The following is a 10,046-nucleotide window of genomic DNA, read 5'->3' on the forward strand; positions in this document are numbered from 1 at the left end:
AAGATTCAGCTCTACGATCCATTATATAGCATCCAGGTCAGCCTCATGAAGACGATTTAAAGAGAACTGCGCCTTTATTAATGGGCATGCACTCTGTTGCGATATGAAAAGGGGTGTGTTCAGGATGTCCGCAATCCCATTTGTGTGTCCAGAAACGGGTTCTGCCATGGTTAGTTCTGAACCGATTGGGGGTTGTCCACGTTTTTCTTGGCAAGTTGTATCCGGCAGGGCAGAGTACTGGGTCAGTTATCAAGTGATAAAGGTCAGGATTATTTTGTGACCATTTATCTCGGCAGCAGTCTTCAACTCAAAAGTTGGAATTTAGTAGCGGCTGTCCTAATGTCTATGGCGGTTTTCTGGACGTCAAGCGATGCAAGAAATTTTCGCAATCATGGATGGGAAGATGAACATTGCTGGTGCACTTTTTCCACTCTCTGACTAGAGCCGCGTATCTTCTCAAATGAGGGGTAGTTATGTTTGATAATACGGGAAGCTATTAGATCGGAGTGCTTGTGGTAGTGCCCGTTATAATTCTCATCGCGCTGTTAAGACGTGTGTCAATAAGATGATTGCTATTTATCCAGACAGGGCAGCAATATTCTGCCACCGAATATATGAGGGCCATTGCAGTTGTTTTAAGTACACTCGCGTTTGCTCCCCAGCTGCTACCTGCGATCTTGTGCAATATATTGTTTCTAGTATTTATTTTTGCAGCCGTCTTGATGAGGGTTGGCTTGAACATGAGGGACCGATCCAATGTGACTCCCAACTATTTTGGGTGAGAGTTGTATTTTGTTGTTATTTATCAATGTTTGGGCGAAGCCTCCACTTGTTAAAGTACTTATTTAGCCCCTGCAAGTCAACTGACAGAATATTTTCGCCTCTAGTGAAATCAGTTGTTTGACAGGAAAGTGCAATGTCATCTGCATGTATCATTTTTTTGGAGACTGTAGTAGAGAGGTCCGCGGTATAGATATTCTAAAGAACAGTACAGAGCCTTGCGGGAGGCCATTGTTGATGTTGTCAGTGCGACTTTTTTCTCCCCTCAAATGCACTTGGATATTTCTGTTCGAGAGCATGTTGTTAGGTTAGGTTAGGTATTAAATTGGCCAGTTTTTTGCAAGGAAAGATTTTAATGAACTTTGATACCATTCCATCTCTCCAGACCGTACCATAAGCCGATATACCCAGGATACCCAGACCGTAATAATGTTTAAAAAATGTCTATACCTCTGTAGCGGATTCCTCTTCAAAAAAGTCCTATGGGTATTGAGTACGCCACTGTAATAAAATCTACAAAATAAAATAATTGTTTTTTGTGAACTCTGCTGCGTTAATCCAACGGATGCCAGCTTGTCAGCAGTGATTTACTAATAAAGACATTTGCCTAACGGACAAAAAAAATGCTTAACGTTTCGGGAAGTATATTCTCTTCGTCAGAAGCAAAAAATGCCCCCCCAAATTACAAAGAAAAAAACTACTTAAAATATCTAAATACGATTATTCAAAAACACTTTATTTTTTTAACCGCTATAGATACGCCTCATGATACAAAGAATACAAGATATGATATTGCGCAGGTTGGTCACTACGTCACAGGTGATAAACGGCACCATTGGTCGGCAAGCTCTGCGCGCCAATTTCAAATTGTCAAACATATTGTGTCATCTGTGAAATTTCATTGTGTCAAAATGTGAAAATAATTTTTCAAATGTCAAGCTCGATGATTTGACATAACTTTTGGGGTTATGTCCTAATTCTTCCCTATTTTAGGTCTTTTTTTATTAGTGGCAATTGAACAATATGGATATTTTTTTGTATGGCGTATGACGTCACAGGTGGTATGCGCAAACTTAACGAAATCGGGGCCGCTATCGATCATACCTTGTTTTCTTTGTACCATGGATACGCCTATAAAAACCGTTGACGTTCTGTTAAAATGACATATCAAATTAAACTTCAAAATTAACAATTACTACCTAATAACAATTAAAAATTACTGACAATTTCATAATGAGGTAAAACTATGGAGTGTAGAAGTAAGGAGAAATATCTTCATGCAAGGGGGAAGAAAATGGGATTCGTAAAAATGGGAAGACTGCTACAACTACTTAAGATGGCGCTGCTGTAGCAAAAACCTAAAATTTAAATTATGCGCCGAAAATTTTTATAACAGGAAATCATTCAAAAGAGATAAATACTTATTTGACAAAAATTTGATAATTTTTTTTATTCAGCAGCAATAGACTAAAAATTTTTTTTGGGTAATGTTTGGTTTGGTTATGTTACTTTTATTCTCTTATCTATGGTTACTTTTAAATTTTTAGATTTATGCGTCATTAGCGCCACTTTTCTCTCATTTGGTGTACCCTTATTTTGTGACCCCTTATTTTGTGACCCTTATTTTGTGACCACTTTTTCAAATAAAATCCCATAAGATATATTTCTCCTCATATCTACACTCCATAGGTAAAACCAAAAAGCCTGAAACTTTCTGAATATGATTATTTTTTATTTGTTTTTAATATTTTACTTATGTTCATTAAGATCAAAGAAGCGATTGCAATACATTACTAACCTCTACGGATGCCTGAGCAATCTATTTATTTTTGTTAGACTGTATTAAAAAAGCATCTTTTATATTTCGTTTTTTTTTTTATAAGAAAAAATTAAAAACAAATTAAAAATAATCATAGAGAAACTTTGAGGCTATATTAGATTGAAAAAAAAATGTATATGAAAGTATATTATCTAAAAGGCAGCAACAGTATATCTAATGGCAGTTCAAAAGTAGCACGGCTGATCGACTAGTGGCAAAATAAGGGGAGGACCGGGCAAAGTCTCCTGTCCTCTAACGAGACACGCACCGCGTCTTTACAAATCATTAGTTATCCCTTACAAGCCAAGATTTAAACCCTTTCCGTAATTAATCACATAAAATTCCGAGCCAGATTGGGTAAACATTGGTAAGTCCCTCTAATATATGTACCTCTATGTGCTGGAGGAGCCAGTGGCTGCAAAAACAAAGACTTTAAAATATGGCAACTGAATATTTTTGTGGGGTGTTTAATTATTGATTTTGTTTGTTTTTATTATTTTCTTTTTGTAACTGTGATCAAATAATACTGTTTCGAACTAGTTTAAATTATATCATTCTTCTTCTTATCACGCCCTCTCCTGCCGAAGGTTGGCGATCCAAATGGCAATTGTGGTTCTGGAAACTGCAGCCCGGAAGATTTCCGCAGACGAGCGTTCAAACCATCTCCTCAAATCTTTTAGCCATGCGTTCTGGCGTCTTCCTACTGATCTTTTCCCTTGCACTTTGCCCTCTATTATGAGGCGCAGTATTTCGTATCTACACATAACCCACGTAATGCATTTTTCTTTCCTTGATGGTGTTCAGTATCTCTTTTTGTTTCTGCATGCGCTGGAGTACTTCATTGTTGGTGATCCTTTGTACCCATGAGATTCGCAGCATCCGTCTGTATATATACATTTCGAAGGCTTCTATTCTCTTCTCGGTCTGTAAATCCAGTGTCCAGCTCTCACATCCATAGAGTAATACAGAGAAGACGTAGCATCTCGATCACGTCGAGACGATCGCATCGAGTTCTGAGATCCGCACTGAGGTCTCTTCTTGTAAAAAATGATTTCATTCTCACGAAGATTTTTCTCGCTTGCTCAATTCTTGAAAATATTTCTCTTTTCGGGTCGCACTGACTATTGATGTTAGCTCCTAAATACTTTATTGAGGTCACTTGTTCGATTGTTTGTCCCTTGACACGCAGGTGTGCATTTATTGGAGTCTTAGAAAAGACCAATAGTTTGGTCTTGGAGACATTGAGATGCAGTCCAAACATCTCACTATAGTGGACTACGGAATCTATAATGCTTTGCAGTTCTTGTATATCGTTGGCTATTATAACCGTATCATCGGCATATCTGATATTGTTTATTGGGATTCCATTGAACTTGATTCCGCCCTGGATTCGATCCAGTGCTTCTCTAAATATAGTCTCCGAGTACAGGTTAAACAGGAGCGGAGACAAGACGCAACCCTGCCGAACACCCCGTCTGATTTGTATATCTTCCGATGTTGACTGCTTCATCTCAACTACCGCCGTTTGATGCCAATAAAGTTCTGATATGAAACGTAGGTCTTGTTCGTCAACTCCGGTTGTTCTTAGAATTTTGATCATCTTCTGATGATTAACACAGTCGAACGCTTTACGATAGTCTATGAAGCATGCAAATACATTCACATTCATGTCTCTACACCTCTGTGTCATTACATTTAGGGAGAAGAGTGCTTCACGTGTTCCAAGTCCGTTTCTGAAGCCAAACTGGGTGTTGTCCATCTGATTTTCGAACTTCTTGTAGATTCGAGTGTGGATGATTCTAAGAAAGGTTTTGAGGACATGGGACATAAGACTTATCATCCGATAGTCATCACATTGTGAGGCGTTGGGTTTCTTTAGCAGGGTTACGAATGTTGATTTAAGCCAATCTGACGGTATTTTGCTTGAGATATATAATTTGTTAAATAATGCTGTTACCAAATCTAGACTTCTGCTTTCGTTATCTGCAATGAGTTTAAGTATTTCAACGTTTATTTTATCGGGACCGGTAGCTTTTCCGCTTTTCTGCGCTTTTATGGCATGAACAACTTCGTCTTTGGTTATTGCTGGAGCCTTTTCATTCAGTATGTGATCTATCGGTGGTGGGGAACAGGGTCTGTCATCATTAAAAAGTGTTTCGATATATTCTTTCCATCTCACAAGCTTAGCCTTTACTCCTAAAATTATCTCGTTGTTATCGTTTCTTAGGATTGTTTCTTGGTGTTTTCTGTGTCTGTGTGTAAATTCTTTCACTTTTTTATGAACATTGAAGGTGTCATACTTTGCTTGTAGTTGCTCTATTTCTTGACATTTTGTTGACATCCAGATCTCTTTCTCTTCCCGGCACTTTTTCCTAATGATCCCATTTAAACGTTTGTATTCTATCGGGTTTGCCTTCTGCTTCCGTCTGTCATCCATGAGGTCTAGTATTTCCTGTGTTATCCATTCCTGCTTTTTGTTGGTTGCCGTGAATCCAATATCTTTTTCCTGGATATTTGTTATTCTAGTTTTTAAATCATTCCATGTCTTTTCGACATCTTCTTCCCGTACAGGTACCTCTACCATTTCTAGTTCGTTTTCGATCTTAGAACTGATCTCTTTCTTTTTCTCGGGGTTGTTCAATAGTGCGATGTCTATTATTTATGGCATATATATATAATTGGAGTTTATAATCATCTGCTGATGATGCTAACATGATTAGCGAAACGCGCGTCCAGTGTAAAAGTAAAAGTGTTTTGGTGTATTCTGGTGATTTAGTGCTTTTATTTTGCATATATATGCGATGTCTATTATTTATGGCATATATGGCATATAATTATATCATTCCTCCATTAAAATTTAATCTTCTTCCCAAGTGGTATGCAATTTAGCGCAACTTAGGAACCTGAAAGTCTCCATCGGGAATGGAAATCCTTCAAAGATCTAAGATACTCAAAGAAGTTTCTGAGGACTTACAACCAAGCAAAATAAAAGATTTTAATTGATTTAAGTAAGAACAATTTTCAGATTATCACGGGGTTTTTAACAGGAATGTCTTCTCAATAAACACCTCGGTAGATTGAGGCTAAGAAACAACGGTAAATGCAGATTCTGTGGGGAAATGGGGAAACACCAGAACACCTCATCACTGAGTACTCCGAGACGACAACCCTTCGTGCCATAAACTTTGGTACTGCTATCAGAGATGGAGAACTAACCTCTATAAAACCGTCTCAGATGCCGATGACTATTGTCAATTCCCTGGGACTGTATGATAAGTTATAACTAAAGAAAGGGGGACACATTAAATATTAAATCTATTAAGGTGGCGGTGATTAACTTCTCTCACCCATACATACTACATCTACAATCTACACCTATCAATATTAGACATCTTTATTCCTATACAGTAATCACGCTCTTCTACTCTTTATTGACTGCTTTTCATGACGTTTGTTTTAGGAAAAAAAGACACATCTCGTTTTATATTCAATCCCCATACCAAAAACATACCACAAATTTCGAAATAAATCATAAGCATGTCGGTCCTGCTATATACCAACAAAAAACGTTTATTTCCTCATTTGTTATGATTTCCAAGTCGTTTTGAATGTTATTGACCAGAGACGTTATGAATATGGTAAAATATATCTCACTGAAAACTCTCGCTGGCTACTCTATATTACGTTGTTGTTTGGACTACACAACTACACTAGTTTGCAATTGTCTTTGCTTTATTGTTTCACCACGTTGCGTTTTTTATGCTCGATGTATCGTACATTTAGAGGACATCCTTTATCGACATCTGTAGATAAACTCTGTACCTGTATCTTTTAGATATATACTTTCTCACATACTAACACACAGTGTGCCGGGCTTGGAATTGGATCGTTGATTGAAATAATTGGTGAGTTATTTCTTCAATCAACGATATAATCTTGTCAAGGGACTTCGTAGAGTAACCATTCTGAAGCAAATCAGTTTTAATATTTCTTACTGCATAATCAAGAGATTCTTGGTCACTGCATACCGTGATTTCTGGGTGACATAATGTTTTAACTATACTTATTTTTGTTGTTTCAGAATGCTACACTAAATGCCTTCCTCGACTGAGAATTTAAATACCGCCTTTGATGTGTGTAGGTTTCCTATATACGTAATACAGAAGTGCTAATGGATGATCCATCGTTTCTACTAACAGAAGACAGAAGTTGTGCTATCTTTCTCAATAAAAAATCTGATGGAGTAACTTTGCGAATTGAGATAATTGAGAAAACGATCCAAGAGTCGGTTCTATTGCAAATTATGAAGATATCATCAACATATCGAGGCCAGATATGAAAGTTACAGAAGAACAAGTGCTGTTTATTGGCATAAGTTTCAAATCATCACATGTGTGAATTTTTTTTTCTCAATTGTAAATTTTACATTAAATAATTTTCAAACAAAATTAAAACTATAGAAAGCAAGCTTTGCTAATAACTACTGACTGCTTTACATGACGTTCGTTATAAATATGGAAGCTTTGGTGTTACACAGTAAAATAAAACACTAAATCACCACAATACACCAATACACCAAAACACTTTTACTTTTACACTGGACGCGCGTTTTACTAACCATGTTAGCATCATCAGCAGATGATCAAGACTAAACTAATATCTACAATTTGAGCGTTTGGGTACTGCGTGGTTTGGGCACTCGCTCAGTGGGTACTGAGTGGTAAGATCTAGCCAATCGGATCAGAGCTCACCGACCGTAACAATTAAATTTCCGCAACTAGGGTAGTATAGAAGCAAAGAACTGGAAAGACTTGGACCGTTGTCTCTGTTCATACTATTTTTACATTTATTAATTCTGATGCTTTCATATGCATCTAATTGCCTATAATATGAGACTTGTTTAATTGATTTTAAATTATTAAGATCTATGCAATGTTCTCTATCTATTTATTAGCCTTGCGTTGCTGAACATATTGTTGTTCTCCTCAATATCAGCAGGAGTAATAGCTGACCATACTTCGGCAGCTGGTTCCTCGGAGGTGCACTGTTTTTAGTGGATAACAATTCCGAGTCCTACACTGTCTAGGGGTTATTTCTATGATCGTCTCTCTCGAGATGGTGATGGGAATGATCACTATTCGTCTAAAAAAGATTTTTAAACGACCCCCTCATCAAAAAAATAGTTATTTTTTATACAAGACGATAAAATGGTATTTTATTGTCGACCGAAAAGATTAATTCAGGAGCGATGAAATGGCGAGCGAATTAACTTCGGGAGACGATAATACAATTTTATCGTCCTGTATAAAACAATATTTCTTTCCATAGCGAGTTACGTTTTAAAAAATATTCAGGAATTATTATTTCAAGGAATTTATTAGGAGTAGAAAAAATATTGTGCTGGGTTGGAGTTGGTTTCTATGTAATTTGACAAATAAATAAAGCTGTCTCTTTAGTTGTCAGTTTTGAGTCAATATTTTTTTAATTCTCTTTCGTGTCGATTGCTGATTGAATTGGAGCCAGAAATGGCTCAATACCAGTGGCGGATACAGGGAGGGGGCCCATGAGGCCCGGGCCCCCCTAAAATCTGTGAATTGGGTTAAATATTAGGCTTTTGGGTTAAAAATGGCGCCCTAAAAGGCATATTTAGCATTATTTTTTATTTGGCCCCACCCTAAAATAAATTTCTGTATCCGCCACTGCTCAATACGAAATAAGTAAATTACCAACAGATATTCAGGCTGAGGCGACAAACGCCATATCCATACTACTTCCATTTAAATCCCGAATAACTTATGAAAAGGAATACAAAAATTTTTCAAAAATGGAAGCAATTAAAAAACGTGCGAGAAGAAATAAAGTTTTTAACCTATCCTCGCTGTTAAAGTATCATTTAATCTACCCTTACGGTTAAAGTACTATTTCATCTACTATTTTTGATAGATATAAGGCAATTTTAACAGTTGCTATGGAAAAAAATAGTTTAGTCTTGATCATCTGCTGATGATGCTAACAAAATTAAAAATGTTAGCGAAACACGCGTCTAGTGTAAAAGTAAAAGTGTTTTTGGTGTATTGTGGTGATTTCGTGTTTTATTTTACTTTTTAGTTCCCTATAAAAAAAGACATCTCATTCTAAATTCAATCCCCATACCAAAACCTCCCACAAACCACGAAATAAATCATAAGCATGTCGGTGCTGCTATATCGCAACAAAAAACGCTTCTTTTCTCATCTGTTACGACTTCCGAATCGTTTTGAATGTTATTGACAGAGACGTTAAGAATACGCCGCCGTTAAGGAGCAGCCGTGTAAGGGCCGTCATAAAATCGGCATCTGTAACAGATCGGCGGGGGTACAATCGATTAGGGTAATTTTTTACCCGCACCCTCTCCGGAATAAAGAATGTGTGTGAGTGCGTGTGTGGGTTTGTATATTGATCAGAAAGTATTGCTGTGTAAAGAGTATCTAGTTGTAAATACTCAGCGAGCTACACTGATTGAAATTAGAGGATTTTAGTACTAGTGATTAGTACTGAAGTCATTTCTAAAATCAAAATGATTTAAGTCTTAAGTCAAATTCAACATAAAGTTAAAATTAAAACCTCTCAATATGTACTCAGTACTCACACTGGGTAGGAGGGGGGCCGTCCTGTAGGGTGGAGCAGAGGAGCAGTTTCTCCAGGCGGCCAAATTTGAGGACGGCCGTTTCGGTACAATTGTACTGAATTCGGTACATTTTGAGCAAATTCGGTACGTCAGTACTACATTTTGGAAAAATTGTCATTTTTGTTATGAAATTCTAACAGTATAAATACAACTAGTAAACTGCTTCAGACTGAGAATCTCGACATCATTGAGTCCACAAAAGCTCTAAAAGCTATCGACGACTATTTTGTCAAAATAAGGCCTGACGACCATTTTAGAGAAATATCGGTGGATGCTTCAGAGCTGGCAGAAGAGCTGGAAATTTAAGCCCAAAAAAAAAACTAGGCAGTTTTTATATGAATCAGTGGATGAGCCAATTTTAGATCCACAGGTTTGACCTGTTAAAAGCTCACTCCAAAACTATTTTTCGTTTTTATACGTCTTCACAGTTCTCAGGAATATCAACCGAGAGGAAATAACAAAACATTGTATGAATCTTCATCTCTATTTAGCGGACGGAGGCAAACATGATATTAATAGCCTAGAGCTTCGGGACGAGATTTTTGTTCTAATACCACCAGATAATGCCGAAAACTTCAGTTGTCCAAAACAAACGCTAAAATATTTAAACATTCACGATCTGATTGGAAACTTTCCAAATATTTACATCTCCATAAGAATCTTATTAACGCTGCCGGTTTCAATGGCAACCGCAGAGAGAAGTTTTTCTAAACTCAAAATAATTGAGAATTATCTGAGATCAATAGTATAATAATATATTAGTATGACACAAGACCGATT

The 10,046-nt window shown here is 37.0% G+C and overlaps 1 protein-coding gene across 1 annotated transcript; it reads right to left on the bottom strand.

Moving 5' to 3' along the window:
- Window positions 1–389: 389 nt before the first annotated feature.
- LOC115876118 lies at window positions 390–9,336 on the bottom strand. The gene is made up of 3 exons (XM_030891809.1): window positions 9,228–9,336; window positions 4,119–5,251; window positions 390–542 (listed from the first exon to the last, which is right to left on the bottom strand). Exons 1-3 carry the CDS (start codon window positions 9,334–9,336, stop codon window positions 390–392), a joined length of 1,395 nt encoding a protein of 464 aa, XP_030747669.1.
- Between the last annotated feature and the right edge of the window lie 710 nt (window positions 9,337–10,046).

This window comes from Sitophilus oryzae, unplaced genomic scaffold, assembly GCF_002938485.1.
Source record: "Sitophilus oryzae breed Bouriz unplaced genomic scaffold, Soryzae_2.0 scaffold_1398_pilon_pilon, whole genome shotgun sequence".
Taxonomy (NCBI): Eukaryota; Metazoa; Arthropoda; class Insecta; order Coleoptera; family Curculionidae; genus Sitophilus; species Sitophilus oryzae.

What these genes read in the sequence shown, in the direction of transcription:
- LOC115876118 (XM_030891809.1), bottom strand. Translation starts at nt 9,336, where the DNA reads ATGTACCGAATTCAGTACAATTGTACCGAAACGGCCGTCCTCAAATTT. An exon ending in CGGCCCCCCTCCTACCCAGT is followed by an intron (nt 5,252 to 9,227) that starts GTGAGTACTGAG and finishes CATAAATAATAG; the next exon opens with ACATCGCACTATTGAACAAC. An exon ending in TTTATTGGCATCAAACGGCG is followed by an intron (nt 543 to 4,118) that starts GTAGTTGAGATG and finishes ACGTCTTAACAG; the next exon opens with CGCGATGAGAATTATAACGG.